Below are 18,799 nucleotides of genomic sequence, written 5' to 3' on the forward strand. Positions count from 1 at the left end.
GGAAAGGAAAGCCCTTGGCCGGCCAAGGGAGCTAAGTGGACCGGTCAGAACAAGCCCATAAGGGGTTGTTATGGCTGGCCATAGCAAGTAGAAACCCTAATTAGGGTTTTTCCCTCAAAAGAGTTTAAAAGAGAAATAAACTTCTTTTGTGCTTATCTTTTCGGAAGAGACTTTTTAGGATTCCTTATTTAAGTAGGACTCTACTAAAGTAATGCCTATATAAAGCCCCATTATGAGTTCAGAAAAGGTGTGAAATATTCTTTGACATAATCAATTCTCTCACACATAAAGGAGAAAAAAGATAAAAAAGAAAAAGCTCTCATTCTATCTTTCTAGTCAAGAAGAAAGGTTCTTCTCAACCTTCCATTAAAGTTCTGGTAAACATTAAGGAAGGGAGATCAAGTTATACTATTTGGTGTCTCAAGTAGAGGAGCGACAATTAGAGCTCCGGATCTTCTCACGCGATTGGAAAGGTTCGAGGGAAAAACTGCGATAAAGGTTAGTTTTTCAAATTTTAGTTCTTAATAGTTCATGTATAGATCCTAGACATAACTTAGTGTTAAACATTAGATGTTTGAGATTCCGCTATCAACACTAGTTAGGGTATTAGATACACATAAAACCCAACAGTCCCCATTTGGAGGCTTCTTCTCAAGCTCTCTAATTTGTGTGACATCCCTTCATCACAAAGAGAAATTTCAAGGGGGGAAGAACCAAATTGAAGATCATATCAACCCCGTAAAGCCATTGACATAAAGCTAGGGACCAAAAGGTATGCTTCCACTTCAACTTTTCTATCATCTCTTTGAATCTAATGGAGCTATGTATATATGTTCATGTATAATATTTTGTTTGATCATAATCGGATTAGAACCATGATTAGATTATGACTATACGGTCAAATTTTTCCAACAATTGATATCCGAGCCACTCTAATTTAAAGGTTAATTGAGATATTTTATGAGTTTCTAGCATGTGATTTGTCTTATGAACAAAAAATTTAGATTTTTAATTTGTTAAAGAATTTGGAATTATCTTGATTTCCCTAAAAATTAAGTTCGGTTAGTTTTAAGGCTTGATAATTTTTTATTGAACCAATTTAATTTAGTTTATCACGACATATAATATTTATATAAATAATTTTGATGTGGTTCCATTTGATTATTTGAACCTTTCACAATCAAAAACTTTGAAATAAAATTGAATTTGTTTTAGTCAATATGGATCAACATGAGTTGAAATGAATTTGGTTCAGATGAAACGCGAAGTGACATGGGAATCAAGCATTGCACTTATTCTAAGTACAAATGGGAGTCCGAAGGAGATGTCCTTCGACCAAGGATGGAATGCGAGCAAGTTGTCGGATATGACGATTGACGAGAAGATCATCAAGTCCGGATGATTTAGGGATCGTAATGTTTAGCTACAAACCAACTACGTTCATCGAATCACGAAAGCGATTCGCGGCTAACTTCGTTCGGATCCTAGAACGGGTTACACAAAGAGTGTCAACTTGATCGAAAGATATGGCTAGAGAGATTGGACGTATATACATGGATGATGCCCATAGAGATATGTCCAAAGGCCTAAAGAAGTTTAGGCGAAGATAGTACGAAAGGCCCGAAAGAAGAGATTTTGGGCCGAGGCACCAAAAGGGATATTTGGGCCCAAGAGAGTGGCGACCAAAGGGATATGGACAGACACAAGGAGCCGACCAGATCAGGCCATAAACCCTAAGGGTGGGGCGGCCGAAACAAAAGGAATAGAGAAATTAGAAACTAGTTTCTAAATTTCACTATTTCCTTGATCTTATTCAAAATGGTCTTTTGAGAATCTAATTAGGGTTGGACTCTAATGAGAACTCTATATAAGGACCCTTAGGCCATGTTTGGCGCGCGGAAATGGAATGTGATTCCCAGGAATCACGTTCGCGTACGCGTAACGTGATCCTTAGGAATCAGATTACTGTAGTTTGATGTTTGGTTTGATCAGGAATGGGAATTTGATTCCTGACATATTCCTAATTAGGTGTTTGGTTCGTATAGGAATAGGAATGTAAATATTTGTAAAAGTTTACCTTTACCCTTACTTAAACTACATAAAATACATATCAACTTTTTTTTGCATAAAATATACACATCAACTTTTTTGTTTTGCATAAAATATACACATCAATTTTTTTTACATAAAATATACACACCAACTTTGTTATATATTAAAATCAACATTATTTTTTCAAATTCGTAGATATGAATTAATAACACGATACATCAAAGGGTTAAAATTTGAAGATAATAAATAAATGTCTTAATAAAAATTTATCTAAAATTAAATTTTGTTCATAAACCTAAATAAAAATTTATCTAATATTAAATTTTGTTCATAAACATAAATAGTACTTATTAATACCAGATCCTACAAAAAAATAAAATTGGTAATTCAATATTTTGTTAAGGATATATTTGTCAATAAATATTAATATATGTGATTCCGGGGAAACGGGAATCACAAACCCACCTTCTCCTTGGGTTTGCTATTACCCTTTTTTGTGGGAATCACATTCCTGGGCCCACACCATTCCCGCGAGCCAAACAATGATCTGGAATGTGATTCCCGGGAATCACATTCCATTCCCACGCCATTCCTGCGCGCCAAACATGGCCTTAGGGTATTAATAAGGTGTGAAATTTCTCATAAAGCTTTCTTGCTCTACCACATCAAGTAGAGAAAAGAAAGTGAGCTAATTCCCATAACTATCTATCTAGTCAATGAAGAAGGAGTTCTTCATCTAACCACATTGTTATTCTAGCTAATAAACAAGGTGGGAGATCAAGGTGATTACTCGGTGTCCCAAATAGAGGAGCTACAATTGAAGCTCTTGGTCTTCTCAATAGCGATTGGAAAGGTTCGGGGGTAAACTAGCGATAAAGGTATTTATGTGGTAGTTTTACTTAATTCATTATTATTGCTTATGCATGAGATCCTGGGATACTAGTGTTTGACATTAGATGTCAAGTTATCCGCGTACAACACTAGTAGAAGAGGTCATAACCCAACAAAAATATCTAAAATAATCTAAAATGAATCAACTTGATTTTGTAGATTCAGAATCTCCAACGATAGCGTCCAGTGAAGAAGAAGATTTTTGACTCCATTGCGTAATTAAATTTCGGGAATTTTGCTCAAATGCCCCGTTTTAGGGTGCCAAAATCAATTTTTGCCCCAAGTGAAAGAGTGTTTGCAAAAATGCCCCTTTTCTAGGTTTTCATATTTTTCTTTCCCAACTTACCCTCCTATATATAACATATCTAGAATTTCTAGATATATATCTTTAGTTTTTCCCCAAACCAGAGATAGAAACGAGTTTTTCTTCTCTCTCTCTTGAATCTGGATCGAAGCCCCACTTTTCTCAACCTAACGTCCATAATTTTGGGTCGAATGAATCTATGAGGTCGTAGTAACTCGATTGATTTCGTTTTCATGTGATCAAGTTACCCAAAGTTAGATCCATAAGGTTGAAAAGCTTCCATGCTCTCTCTCTCTCTACCCAGAAACCTACAAAGACTCATCTCCATTGTCTTGAAACAGGTATTTCATCTCTAAACCTACACAATGTTATATGTTTAAGTTTGATTTTGTGTTGTATCAATGGATTAAAGACTAGGTTTGACTATTTACATAATTTATGGTTTATACTATAAAAAATTTAGGGTTTTTGATTTTGTGTTTTATTCTGTGTTTGATATTGAATGAAAGTATGAAAATGATATTAGACGTAAGTAGGTTTGATTTTGGTCGGAATCCAATTGAAATTTTGGTTTATTATTCAAATCGGTCATACCGTGTCGAATTTATATCTACACATTCGACACGACCGAACCGATTATACATCCAGTAAGTTTACCCACCTACTGATACCACAATCGATGTGGACATGTCGTTATGTAGTTATAACATACGACACGACCATGTCGATTTTGTGGATATAACATCATTCATCAGAGTACTGTAAGTGTATGTCCAAATTATATGTTTCATGTTGACATGGTCATCTATCTAATTGTGGTTAAGGTTTCGTACATCTATTTACATGTGTATTTTGTTTTTTTGTTTTGGAGGAATTTCTTTCTTTTTGTGAGATGGGATATCTTAATATATGGTTATTCCACGGGGGTGATTGGAGAAATGTGGATAAAAAGAAAAAAGAGTATGTTGGCGGGCAACAAGGTGGGATTGTTTTACAGGAAGGTGCGACCCTTACTGTTCTTCGTGAAGTTGTTAGCTCAGAAGTTGGTGTAAATTTGGATATCGAATCAATGACTCTAAGTTTCCAGGTTCCCGGTATTTCCGAATTTGGTGCACCCATGGAAATACGTACCGATAAAGATCTCAAATTTTATTGGTCAGTTGCAAAATCTCACTTCCTTAGATGTCTACCTCTATATGCGACGATTTAAAAAAGTTCAACAATAAAAGCCAGTGCAACACCATCAGTAAGTTTTGTACCTGATACTTTTTGCGAGAGAGGATCTTCATGGGCTCGTGATCTTTTTTATTTTGATTTGAATAGTTATCCAAGTACCCCAGGGAACACCCCAATTAAAGACGAAATAACTCAGGTCGATGATATGAATTTTTTTCCCACACCTGAACTTAAAGAAGATATTGTCCGCACCGATAATGTTATTCGGCCAGAAAGTAAGGGGAAGGAGAAATTGAGAAGAAACTTCATCCGTAATGATAAAGATATTCGTCATAGCGAAGTTAAGGGCAATGAAATTCCGGTAATTAAAGATGAATATATAGTTGATAAATTGTTCGGAAATTTGAGAGTATTCGGATGATGAGCTGGGTGGTGTAGGGAATGATTCATCGTCAGATGAAGTGGAAATAGTTGATGAAAGTTTTTTGGGTGAAGGTCATTATATATTTGAGAAAGTTGAAGGAGATGATTGCAAAGACAATCATGTTTCTAATGAATCGAAGTTTCTAGAGCAACATAAGTTCATTGGTTGTGCGGAGATAGGGAATTTGCCTGAAATGTGTGGTGTAGACGAAAAAAGCAGTGGGTATGACACTGATTGTTATTCTGTAAAGTGGAATGATGTTTTTGAAAGTAAACAAGAATTAAAGAGAAAGTTGAGTGTGTGGGCTATCAATACAAAATTTGAATATAAGGTGAAGAAGTCGGATAAAAATCGCTTTGTTGCATCCTTTGTTGATGAGGATTGTAAGTGGTACCTACGTGCAACTACCATAGGTCAATCTGGTTGCTTCCAGGTTGTGAAGTTAAATAATACCCACAGTTGTAGTGTCATTAGCAATCTCCACAGGGTGCATAGACAAGCCACTTCCAAAGTGATTGGTGAGCTGATCAAAGATAAGTTTGTTGGTGTGAAAAGAATTTATACACCAGACGACATAATAGTTGATATCCAACAACAAATGGGTGTTTCACTATCATATAATGTAGCATGGCGGTCAAGAGAGCATGCTCGCAATTTGTTGAGGGGTGTTTTTGATGATTCTTATGCGATCTTGGAACGGTACTCGAAAGAACTTATTCGTCTAAATCCAGGTACTGTGTGTTGTATTGAGAAAGATAGTTTGAACCACTTCAAATTTTATTTCATGGCTTTGGGATGTAGCATAAGGGGATTTCTGCGTGGCATCAGGTCTGTGGTTGCTGTAGACGGGACATTCCTAAAAGCAAAGTACCTTGGTGTTTTGCTTGTATGTGCTGGGATCGATGGAAACAACAATATTTACCCACTTGCATTTGGCATTGTTGATTCTGAAAATGACATGGCGTGGCATTGGTTCATGTATCAGCTTCGAAAAAGTATCGGTAATGTGGAAGACCTAGTGATAGTTTCTGATCACCACAAGAGTATTGAGAAAGCCGTGATCGACGTGTTCCCCGGTGCGATGCACGGAATTTGTAATTATCATCTTAATATGAATGTGAAGGAAAAATTCGGGCATGAAAATTTTAGTTCGTTGTTATTTAGAGCATGCAAAGCCTACAAAGTTGAAGAATTTTTTTTTCAGTTGGATATTGCATTTCCTCGCATTGCTCGTTACTTGTGTGAAGCTGGGATTGAACGATGGGCACGTGCTCACGCTAGTAAGAAACGATATGACATGACGACATCAAACATTGCCGATAGTTTGAATAGCTGGATGAAAGAGGCAAGAGAACTTCTTGTTACATATGTTATTAAGTTCCTTAGAAGTACACTACAAGACTGGTTTTTAGACGTCGTGAACAAACAACTTCTAACGACACGATCCTTACGGAATGGGCATCAGATTTGGTGGATAAAAGGAAGTTGAGGGCCGAGCATTTAAGAATTTACCAATTTGCGGTGAACAGTTCGAGGTAGGATATCCTCTTCATCGTGAGGTTGTGGATATGAAAAATAAGACGTGAACTTGTCGTGTGTTCGATTTTCAACAACTCCCATGTGTGCATGCTCTAGCTGTTTGCAAGTACAGATGTTTGGATGTTTTCCATCTTTGTTCAAGGTATTACCATCTCGAAACAGTCAAAGATGTCTATGAAGACTCGATTTTACCAATGACATCGTCATCCGCATGGTCGTCTTCAGGCGCTGCGTCTACCTCAAATATTAAGCCTCCCACTACACGTCGTCAAGGAGGAAGACCTAAGAAGGCGCGAACAAAGTCTCGAGGCGAAGTCTTACCCAAGAGACAGGTGAAATGTGGGCGGTGTGGTCAGTTAGGACATAATCGTAAGATATGTAGAAATAACGAACCCGTTCCTACTTTTTGCAAAACTCTTCCCAAATGATTGTTTGATGATGTTATGATTGTTTGATGACATTATGTTTAGATTGTACAATTATAAGTATGTTTTAAATGATTATTTGTTAAATGATAAATTAACAAGGCATTGTAACTTCATGTAGTGTAAATCGGTTCAGGTATGTCGATTTTTCTTTGATTTTCGATGGTTCAATGTCGTTTTGTACCGAGCATATACGACATCGTCTAACCGATATTAGTTCCAGTAACATATGAAAAATTATCGTTACGAATCGGTTATTGCATGTCGTTTAATTCAAGGAAAATTCGATGGCATCTCACCGATTTTAGCAACTGCGATTTCTTATGTATTCCATTTACCAAATGCTATACCCTAGGGTTTATGATTTGGATATTTGTTTATGTGACATACATTCTTATTACAATGACACCATAGAGTGTAGGGTTTAGCTACTTGTGTAAGTTGATACCCATGCTTATAACCATACTATACGGTATAGACTTTCCATTGTATAGTCACATCCTTTGACCATAATAGTGTTTAGGGTTGAGGTATGGTGTACTGTAAAGTAGTGTACTTCTGCGTGGTCATTTCATGTCACCATAACCCAAAAAATCAGGCTAGAAATTGTAGATAAATTAAGTATGGTACTTGATATGTCTCATCCTTGACCATAGTACAACACTTGAATAAGTTCCCAATATAAATGGGTTCATATGAAGAGTAGATAAACAACAACCCAAATAACAATTTGAGTTTCAAAAGTTTGTTTCCAACTCCAAGAGCATTTGAAGATGGATAGAAGTAACAACAACTCACAAGAAAATGTTGGTAATCGTCGAAACATAATCACACCACGCATGAGAGCTCGTCTCTACAATGAACACGAACAATGGGAACTTCTACGGGCTGAATGTTACAGGGAGTGTATAAGAGTCCCTGCATTCCGAGATTACTATTTAGATCCCACATTTCGTCAATACGAAAAAGCGCTTCAGCGCCTAAGAGATGGAGTAGCAAGAATGAGACTTCATTTACAGAGGCGTAGGTTGTTTCTTTCTGGAGAACACTAGTCCCCCTAAGTTCTCCATTTGTTATCCGAACACAAGGTAGGCCATACACCGACGTTGTCCGGATTAATCTAGACGGTATAGAAGGTTACACTGTGGGTTCGGACAATGAGGACAATCCAAACCTAGCGTCTGACTCATCTTCCGAACCGGAGGTTTGAATGTGGGTTAGTTTAGATTTAATATCGCAATTATTTTGTTTACGTATTATGAAAATGTTGTTGTTTGCTTACTGATCGGCTCATCAATGTCCGATCGTTTTGTTGTTATGTAAGTCGACAATGCCCGAACGATTAGAAATATTAATATCATTAACTAGATATTTTATTACTCTTGAAAAGTTGCTCATACATAAAATCCACCATGGATAAATTTTTCAACTAAGCATCAATCATTTCTCCACATTTGTTACACAAAAACATCTCCTTTTCGAAACAATAGCGATATGTTTTGCGAGAGCACTTTGACCCTTTGTGGATGCTGCTACAATCTTGTGTATCACTAGAAGAAGCTTCTTCATGAAAACTCCTGCAACCAGTCAGTATCTTTCCCATAAACCGAGGACATTTGCGTAGATCATGTCCACATTCGTAGCACAAACAACAATATTTATTCTGAAATTGACAAACATAGACAAATTATTAAGTTGGCTAAGAAATTAGAAACCCCCCAATACCATAAAAAGAACTTACATCCTCCTCCATCTTAATTGCATCAGATAACCATTCGAATGCATTACATGAATTGTTCTTACATAAAAGGAAGTGACACTTTCCTCTAACATCACCAGTATACATTAACGACATGAACCTTGGCCAACCGTAACCACATCCTACACGATGCCATCGACATTCGAAAAGCACATGCCCTTGCTTTTTACATGCTATACAAACATTTGCGTTAACGTTTGCCATCTTCCGTGTAGGTAGTTTAACCAATACAAGACTGATCATGAAAATTTCTATATATGTATAGAAAACGTAGCTTGCTCAACAAGTCATTTCATTTATAACATAGGGTTACATTGCTTTATGACTTTGCTGCAAAAGTCATTTAATAGTTGCAGTGTGTAGTTAGTAGATGTGACAACACAACTTTTCTAATCCACACACTGCAATACATTTATGAATTAAATGATAGATACTTAACGTAAACGACAAATTATTGTTTCTTTTAACATTTCGAACTTTGAATCTGTTTCATGATATCATCATGTTTTGAAACCACATCTGTTTCTAGATCAAATTCTTCACAGTTTCGACAGCTGGCGTATTTTTCCGGTTTTCCACTCATAGACATGACACAAATATCCATCCAACCACTACACAACGGGTTAACACATGGATGCCCGGACCAAGGACATTCAGTATAAGCATGATTATCTTCCTTACAATAGTAACAACAACTTTCCTTTTTTGATTTTGAAACTTTTAACTCCATAGCATCATCTAACCATTGAAAATAATCACACCCATCAATTTGGCATTTCAAATATTTTCTACGTCGTGACGGACCACTTTCAAACCGAAGTAATTTTGCAATACCGATACACCCACTATTTGGACATTTTGAATATATCCAAGGACATTTTAATGCGGTATGCTTGGGAAGGTCACATAGTTGACATACAATGTTGGAAGACGAGGATGCTATATAAGATTAAAGAATGATTTTGTAGGTAACGAGAGTGAGAGTAATCTTATTTGTGGACATTGAACCTGTTTTATAATGGTTTCATCAAAAAATGACTGTTGGGCAACGGTCGTTTATTTTTTTAAAAAATCAAAACATAGTATAGCCAAATCAAAAAATCATAAAAATGACCGTTAGACATCATAAGGTAAAATCGGTTGTTCTATGTCGGTATATTACATTGAATTTCGGTTCGATGCAGCCGAAAATGACAACAGTAAGGTATAAGACATCACGAGGTAAAATTGATCATTCTATGTCGGTATACTTACTCAAATTTCGGTACGATGCAACCGAAAATGACAACAGTAAGGTCTTAGACATCACGAGGTAAAATCGATCTTTCTATGTCGTTGTACTTGATCACATTTCGGTACGATTCCATCGAAAAGGACAACAGTAAGGTCTTAGACATCACGAGGTAAAATCGGTCATTCTATGTCGTTGTACTTGATCACATTTCGGTACGATTCCACCGAAAAGTACAACAGTAAGGTATAAGACATCACGAGGTAAAATCGGTTGTTCTATGTCGTTATGTTAGTTTAAATGTCGGTACGATGCAACCGAAAATGACAACAGTAAGGTCTTCGACATCACGAGGTAAAATCGGTCATTCTATGTCGTTGTACTTGATCACATTTCGGTACGATTCCACCGAAAAGGACAACAGTAAGGTATAAGACATCAGGAGGTAAAATCGGTTGTTCTATGTCGTTATGTTAGTTGAAATGTCGGTGCGATGCAACCGAAAATGACAACAGTAAGGTATTCCTGCAAGTTCATAAGTCAAAGACAAAAAAGCATATAAACCCATAAAGATTGAAACGTTGTCTTCAAACAAAAACAAATTGTATTAAACAAGGAAATTAAACACATCCATATTCGAATAGTAGTAGTTCAAACAAAATACATTTTGAAACAAAAGAAAATAAATCCATCCACATTCAAACATTTATTTCTTCTTAGCAGTTTTTTTTTGGACCACCTTTTTCCCTCCCACTACCCTTGTCGTTGTCCTCCTTGGCGGCGTAACCGCTTCATCCGGGACAATTGGCGCTTCAGGCAGAACTTGGTCATCTAATGTCATTTGAAATACTTTCATGTGCGAATCCCCCTGATAGACCTTGAAAGTAGCCATGACATTTCTAATTGCCTCTCTCTGAAAAAAATAATCGAAGACAAATGTAGTAAATAAATGACAATTAGAAATAACAAATTTAAAATATACTTGCATAGTGTAAGTTTAGTAAACTCACGTAGTATTCGATGGACCCAACTTTGTTTTCGGCTTGGGTACTCGTCCTTTCTTCCGGGTTCTGCACCTTCGGGTGAGATACATGGTTGAACCAATTGATGTAATCATCTCCGCTAGTTTATCCTCAGCCAAAATGTGATTGCGGTAGTTCTGCCAATACCAATTGAAGTCACCATAATCCTTTTCATCAGACCTCTTCTTCTTGGTCAGTCTTATGGGATCGCTTGGTATTGTTTGGATAATTCCAAACTGCCAAAGTATCCTTTCGAGTAGATATGGTTCAGCTATGTGTTCAAAAACGATACATCCAGTGAAGAATGCACAGTTTGGAATTATAGACCGACCACCATCGATAGCTTTGTATGGGTCCCAAATAACCTATATAACAAAAAACACCCATTGAATGTATTGAACTAGTCATTGCAAAATTAAAAAATAATCGAATTTATTTTACCTCTCGATCCTGGAGGTCGTCTAGTTTTTCACGATATAAAACCAAACGACCCTTTGGGTTCGCGGAAACAGAATGTGAAGCCCACTTACACATCAAGGGCATGCCATCGATAGGCCTGTACTCCGGGTTGAGAACGGACTGACCAACATCAAAGTGGTCGTATATCCATGCCTATAAGAATGATAAACATATTTTCAAACTTAAGCTTTACATACAAAGTCCTAGACGAGTAGATATCATAAAATCAAATTGAAAATTACTTGGAGTAGTGGAAGATAACCAGCTATTTATCCTCCCTTCGTCGAGGCATGACCAAGCTGTTAGAATAGATATGCCAGACATGCCGAGCCCCATGAATATTTGGGGACTTCAGATAGGTGCATCAAGTACCGGAGATAGTACGGGGGTACTTTGGTACCGCTCTTGTCACAAAAAAGTGTAGACCCCATCAGGTGTAGTAGGTACCCTCTGACAGCTATGTCCTTTCTCTGGGCTGAGTCCTCATCTTTGCTACCACCACAGACCAATTGAACCCAAGACATTCTGACATTCTTACACTTGGTCTCTTGCAATTCAGCCTCAACGTCTTCATCTGTGACCCCTAATCCTTCCTTTAGAAGAACGACGTCATCAAACTCCCTCTTTTCCATTGTCATGGAATTCCCTTCAATCGGGAGTCTCGTTATCTTTTACACGTCTTCTAGAATGATTGTCATTTCCCCGAAGGGTAAATGAAATGTGTTTGTGTCTGGTTGCCATCTCTCACTAAAAGCCGTGATGATTACATGGTCTAGCTTCTGATATGAGTGTCGAGCTATTTGCATGAGTCCACTTTACTCGACGCGATTACGAACATCAATGCATTCTTTGTTTAGGTCCCAGACATGATTTTTCTTCTCCGTATCATTACTTTGCACGTGGGGCCCCAATTTGTGTGCAAGAAGCGTGGTTGTGCAACCGCAATAAACGACGTTCCTATACAACAATATAGTTTATATTATACACATTTCTCACCCTAAACCAAATGAAATAAATAAGCTATGTGTTCAACACACCAAGTTAGGTAATTTGTTACCTTCCCGTCCCAAATGCCTCTCGCTATGTGGTCCCCGTAATTTACGAGAAGCTTTATATCGACCGGACCTCCGGGAAAAGGACTTTCGTGTGGAGCCCTTTTTTGTTTCTTTGATTGTTTACTTCCTTCTCCCGTACCTTTTCGGGCGTCTTCTTTCCTTTTTCGCACGCTCGTGGTGGGACGAATACGGGGTGCCATGACTTTACATAGTTGAAGAAAGTATTTATAAGACATAGTTGATGCAAACAAATAGTAGTAGTTCAATACGACTGGAATATGTCGAACCCCTTTACATAAAAACCGACAAATTACTTAACATAATTGAAATAGAACCTAACCTAAGTCTATTAAGAGTAACCATAACAAATTTGATGATTTCAATATTCAAGTGTAGTAAATTTCGATTAAATTTCACCATTCAAACAGAAATAGAACCTAACCTAAGTCTATTAAGAGTAACCATAACAAATTTAATGAGAACAATATTCAAGTGTAGTAAAATTCGATTAAACTTCACCATTCAAACATAAATAAAACCTAACCTAAGTCTATTAAGAGTAACCATAACAAATCAAAAAATCAAAAAAATCACACAAACTGTTGGTTTTAGGGTTTACCTTTAAATTTTTGGATTATTAATCTCTTCACAAATCCAAACAAAAACGATTCTTAACCTTGCTTTGATTGTCACCTAAATCGACCACAAGCAACACAAACGAACTGTGCCAACTTATGTATGTAGAGGAGCAAGATAAATCGGCTGACAAACCCAACTATTGATGTCTTTTCAATTTTCTAGAGTGAGAAATATTGAGTAGAACATGAAACGGTATGGGGGAGAGAAAGGTTCAGTACATGAGAAGATTGATGAAGGTGAAGAGAGGAGAAGGGTTTTTTGCAGAAAAGATTGGTTTAGGGTTAAAACTGAATATGAGTTTAGGTTTTTAGAGTTTGGGGATTTTGTATTTTAAGAGAAGAGAAGTTTGGGGATTTTTTAGAGAAGAAGTAGAGAGGGAGAAGTTGATATGTTTTTTTTGGAGGGAAATAATTCTGGAGGGTTAAAGGCCCCCGACCAAATTACGGTAGGCACACTCGGATTAGAGGGTCATCTCACAATTTGTGGTTCAACCGGCGTTTGCTAACGGCGTTGGCTAACAAACAAATAACGGTAACCAATCGTTTCTATCTTTACGTAATGGCTAACGGCCTTGGGTCAATAAATTATGTCAGTTATAGCATTTAGTTACAAAATAATTTTGACGAATTTCAATAAAATAAACGTACTCCATGAATCAAAGTAGATGTCGTTTCAATGAAATAACATACATAATTATACTTTTTAGGGGATTCTAATATTCGTAATAAAACATTGGGATCCCAAATATTAATCTGAATCACTCTCCTTGGACGTTCGTCTTTAGGCTCGACTCGCGGACATATATTATGATCGTGTCCAACCTCATCGCAAACAGGGCATGGTGTTTCAGCCACCTCCTGAATAAATTGAACATACTTTTTATGTTACATTTGGAATAAATTTTATATATACATATAACCACAATCGTAACCTAATAAACTAACCTTTGACAAACGATCGATATAGTCTGAAACTCAGTCAAAATAGTTGCACTTCTTGCAGTGAAGATAACCACCTCTTCCACCAACTCCGTCTGCATAACTCAAGCTTAGATAATCATGACAATCGTTCAAACAATAACACCTACTCCATCCACACTCGCTCATGGAATGCCCGGAACGATTACAAACCAAAAAAAAAATACGACAATGAACCAGACATCTTTACTCAATGGGAACGCTCGAGCAACAAGGTATATTTATAATCTCTTACTGATACTCTACAACAGCCTCTCCATGCCACAACACTTTTATAGGGGAGGGTTCAATAAGACACTTTGGGTTGAGCGGACAAGGCTACATTTGCAGGGTTGACTGGACAAGACAACTTTTGCAGACTTGAGGGGACAAGACATAGTGTCTGCTTTGATTAAACAAGACATACACCTTGGGTTGAGAGGAAAAAGACACGCATCCGGAGTTGAACGGTCGAAATGACCACATTTAACCTGTTGGAAATCTCAAAAAGTGTGTTAGTTTTAGGGTTTACCATCAAATTTGGGATTTTAGATCTCTTGCTTTAAGACAGACTGGGTTGAGCGAACATGACACCTTTTCCAGAGTTGAGCGGACAATACAACTTTTCCAGGGTTGAAGAGACAAGTCATAGTGACTGGGTTGATTTAACAAGACAGACACCCTGAGTTGAGGGGACAAGACACACATCCGGAGTAGAACGGTCAACATGACATTTTTGGGTCATGTCTAAATTACATATTTCTCAACAATTTAATATAAAGTTACATAGTTAATTAATTGGACACGCATTTAATATAAAGTTACATAGTTAAATAATTGGACACGCAATCTCTGACGGAACTTGATGATATCAGACTCGGTCCAATTAGAATGTTCTCCGCCCTTCGTAAAACATTCAATATACTTCAAAACGTACAACCCACGATCACTGCTACAAAAAATGAACAAACAAAATATTATTTCTAAACTATTTACAAAGGAAACACTGTGTGCTTTGAAAGGACGAAACTAAACATATTACTAGCTCACCTGTTGTGCTGTTGAGGTATGTTGGCTTTACTCGTCACTACCCACGCTTTTCTAGATGATCCATCACTTACCACCTAGGGCATAATACGACCAAGGAATGAAGAATGTCGTGTTATTGGACGGTTCCCACTTAAAGAATCATATATAGTTATTTTTTTCTTAACTATGTCAACGACAGCAAGTACCCAGTGGTTACTATTAACAAACAAAGACATATACGCTATTTGAACTTCCTTCCAAGGCTTTGTCACAACGGGTTGTGAACCTGACACATATTTGTGATGCATGTTTGAACCCTTAAGAGGGTCAGTCTTAAAATTGCTTCGTCCCGCACATCTTCACAAATGATGCTACAAGTTTATATGAAATCATACTCTTAGTCCTAAGACCCTTTGACTGAAAAGTAAAATACAATAAAGACGGTAAAGTGTAGAAACACTTACCGAAAAAAGGCAATCACCAGTGGTCCATTCCGACCCGTACCTCTCTGGGTTGCAATCTTTGCGTTGCCTGAAGTAGTGGAGCACAACATCTATATGCTATTGTCCAAAGATAATGTAATAAGTGGCGTTACACTATCGATATGTTATGTCCTCACAACACAAATAAAATGATTTCATATGGCCAAGTAGTGGAGCACACCTCGTTATTTAGCCACTTTCCCTTCATCCACAAATCTCTAAACCATTTTGGCTCGACAATATTTTGACCAAGATTAACTGGAACTCTCGACCTATATAATAGAAATAAATGTTCATTAAATGAATTTCATATGACAAAATATTAGACGACGATAAAGACGATATGAAATGTAGTGAGACTTACACTCTTTTCTTCCAATTAACGATCCAGTTAAATAACCCGACAAAATCCTTGGGGGTGCACTTTTGCAATTCATGATATGAATTTATCTCCCCTCTACGTCTTTTCAACCTTTTTTGACCATCGTTAAAGTCATATTGTTCGAGGACCTTCTGAACTGCCTCAACCTTACGGTCTGCAACTGCATCTATATCATCGTCTGATACCGCAAATACATTGCTAAAGGTTAAGTACATGCTTTTCTCTGAATCCTCTGAATTCTCTGAATTCTCTGAATTCTCTGGATTCTCTGAATTCTCTCGCACCTCTTTGCTAGCCTCATGCACACTCTCCCCGGACTCGTCTTTGTTAGCTTCCTTAACCACAAAAAAGTTTAATCATACAATGCTACTAAAAACAAAATGAAATAAAGATACAAGTTAATTAATCAACTATTTACCTCCATCACGTCGTCGGCTACAAAATCACTCGGTTCCCTCTCTTCTTTCAGCAAGCTAGACGCACCATCACCCTTTTCTACATGTGTAGTGACTCTTGAAATATAGGTAGCCAATTTAATTTGAAGTTCTTCGATTGTGTCATCTCTCTGACGAAGTGTCTCCCTAAGCTGAGAGACAACCCCATTAAGCCTTTGTATTTGGTCATCCCTAGAACGGATTGCGTCTCTAAGTTCATTGAGAATCACATCCACCCTATCTATTTTTTCCTTGGCTTCAACTGCATCTTCAACTTCAACTTCCTTACCTAACTCAGTATCGTCAGGTGAAAAAAGACCAACAACAACCTTCAAAAACAACAAAACTATAATCATTAACTATACGGAAAACAATATAACACATTAATTAATGAAATCATATCGTTAAAAACTTACATCAGCTGCAACAAATTTTTTGCGCATATTTTCATACTCAATTTTCCCTTTACTCTTCCATCGTAAAATACGAGGATATAAGACAAAAGATTTTCTTTCCGCATATTCATTCGCAATAGAAGGGAGGCATTCATATACCCATACCTACAATTAAATATAACAAATAAATTAACAATCATAAATGGTACAGGAAAGATATATGATAAATGGAAAACTTAAATGGGAAATATTGGAATACCAGGAATGTAAATGGAAAACCATTCAGATTGTATCTCAACTGACTACCTTCTTTCTTGTTTTTTATACCGCGACCAATACATTTCTGAAGGCTCCCTATAGTTCTCTTGAACACTTTAGGACCATACGCGTACTTGTTGAACAAACTCAAGTCTTCAACCAACTCTAAATCATCCCGGTCAACAAATAACTTCTTCGAATCCTTCCCCAACAAAAAGAAGTCTAAACATAGAAGCAAGCAAAGTTTGACCTTATGAACATCATCCTCGCATGTACCAATACACGTTTCCAACATATCCTTGCTGACTTTTTTTATCTTTAGCAAAGTATGCATCGTGCAAAGAAATATCATTTTCTATCTCGTCCATTTGTGGTGGCAACTCTTCGTTCCGGAGACGCTGTAAGTTGTTAAGCCCTGATATGATGGAGAACTCCGTGATAGAAAATTTCAACTCTTTACCACCAATGTAAAATTTCATTGACTCCCCGTCGTTCAGGAATGATTGCGGATAACACTCCCGCAACAACATGTTGTGGACAGCCACCCCACACCATGTTAGGTCCGTCATTTCAAGAAAATGACCAAAACATGTCTTCCGAAACATACCGAGCTGCCTTTCGTTCAATTTTCTTTTTATAAATGAAATAATTTCAACCTTAGATAAACAGGTAATCCCTGCTTTGCAATCAATGTTTGTCTCAAGTTGTGGCTCCTTTGCCTACAAAAAAAAAACATAAATGTTTAAACATGTGTGGAAAGGCAAGGAAATGTCAAATTTAACCAACACAACTAACCGATAAGTGACAACCGAAACAAACTAAAGGATAACGACATGGGTTAATCGATTTTAAATCCAGAACCTTGTGATGTAGAGGAATTGGCCGAGAAATACATGGATGAGATCGAAGCAGCCAAATACAAGGGTGACAGACTAAAACGGCCAAAATTGAAGGTACGGGTGTCAGAATTGGACGAAATTTTGAGGGATGGTGCGAAATAGCATTCCGGTCATTCGTTGTCGCTTCGCCACACAGGCCTACTTTGAGGGGAAAATTCCATCGTTTAGGGCCTCAAAACGGACTTTTACTAGTTTCTTTTTCTATTTTTGGTAATTGTTTTCAGTTTAGGATTACTACTATTCCAGTATTTTATTTTTTTGGAGTTTCTATTGGAGTTTGACAAAGATTAGGAAACCTTAAGTCTATATAATGAGGGCTTAGAAGTTGTTTTAGTTATTCATTCAATCAATAAAATTCAGTATTTTAGTATTCTTGTTATCAATTTCGGTTCAATAGTTTTTAGACGGAGTTCTAAGACTTTTATCAGTTTTTCCACTGCGTCACCTTGGGTAACCTACTGGAGTTACATTCGATTGCAACATGTCGAAATTTTATAACATAATCGACATTTGTAAATCGATTATAGCTACAAATCCTTGGGTACCTATTGGATTTACAATCGATGCGTCTGTATCGAAATTTACTGAACACTAACGACACGATTCAATCGAAATTTATTGAACACTAACGACACGATTCAATCGAAATATTCATCAATCTATTATGTTACCTACTGGAGTTTTGATCGGTTCTCATATGTCGATATTTTATAAAACAAGTCGACTTCTGTCAATCGACCTATTCAGGAAGCAATATTTTAACACTCGATTAAAAAACATTGATAATAGAAAGCATGAAACAACATTAATAAAATATAATCTAAAAAACAACTTTTTATATATATATATATATATATATATACCATGTTCATCAGGAAATATAACATTATAATCATTTGCTAGATCGAAAAATAAACACAGAATAAGCTTTCTTCTCTTCACTTAGTTCTTCAACCTTCTTCCCTTTACTTGTACCAACAGGGTCTTG

At 36.9% G+C, this 18,799-nt stretch overlaps 2 protein-coding genes across 2 annotated transcripts; one reads left to right on the forward strand and one right to left on the reverse strand.

Moving 5' to 3' along the window:
- Positions 1-4,139: 4,139 nt before the first annotated feature.
- LOC147543808 (uncharacterized) lies at positions 4,140-6,336 on the forward strand. The gene is made up of 3 exons (XM_086635515.1): positions 4,140-4,402; positions 4,571-4,770; positions 4,862-6,336. Exons 1-3 carry the CDS (start codon positions 4,140-4,142, stop codon positions 6,334-6,336), a joined length of 1,938 nt encoding a protein of 645 aa, XP_086491641.1.
- Positions 6,337-15,294: 8,958 nt separating this feature from the next.
- Positions 15,295-16,615, reverse strand: LOC147543809 (uncharacterized). The gene is made up of 5 exons (XM_086635516.1): positions 16,244-16,615; positions 15,808-16,160; positions 15,625-15,715; positions 15,426-15,521; positions 15,295-15,378 (listed from the first exon to the last, which is right to left on the reverse strand). Exons 1-5 carry the CDS (start codon positions 16,613-16,615, stop codon positions 15,295-15,297), a joined length of 996 nt encoding a protein of 331 aa, XP_086491642.1.
- Between the last annotated feature and the right edge of the window lie 2,184 nt (positions 16,616-18,799).

The sequence above is a fragment of the Eschscholzia californica genome, unplaced genomic scaffold (genome assembly GCF_041429995.1).
Source record: "Eschscholzia californica isolate CP2 unplaced genomic scaffold, dmEscCali1.0.p SCAF_4, whole genome shotgun sequence".
NCBI lineage: Eukaryota > Viridiplantae > Streptophyta > Magnoliopsida > Ranunculales > Papaveraceae > Eschscholzia > Eschscholzia californica.

Coding starts and splice junctions, on each gene's coding strand:
- LOC147543808 (XM_086635515.1), top strand. CDS start 4,140: ATGGGATATCTTAATATATGGTTATTCCACGGGGGTGATTGGAGAAAT. Junction 4,403..4,570: donor AAAGATCTCAAATTTTATTG/GTCAGTTGCAAA, acceptor TGATTTGAATAG/TTATCCAAGTACCCCAGGGA. Junction 4,771..4,861: donor TCGTCATAGCGAAGTTAAGG/GCAATGAAATTC, acceptor TGGGTGGTGTAG/GGAATGATTCATCGTCAGAT.
- LOC147543809 (XM_086635516.1), bottom strand. CDS start 16,615: ATGATTATAGTTTTGTTGTTTTTGAAGGTTGTTGTTGGTCTTTTTTCA. Junction 16,161..16,243: donor TAGCCGACGACGTGATGGAG/GTAAATAGTTGA, acceptor TTTGTGGTTAAG/GAAGCTAACAAAGACGAGTC. Junction 15,522..15,624: donor GAAAGTGGCTAAATAACGAG/GTGTGCTCCACT, acceptor TTTGGACAATAG/CATATAGATGTTGTGCTCCA.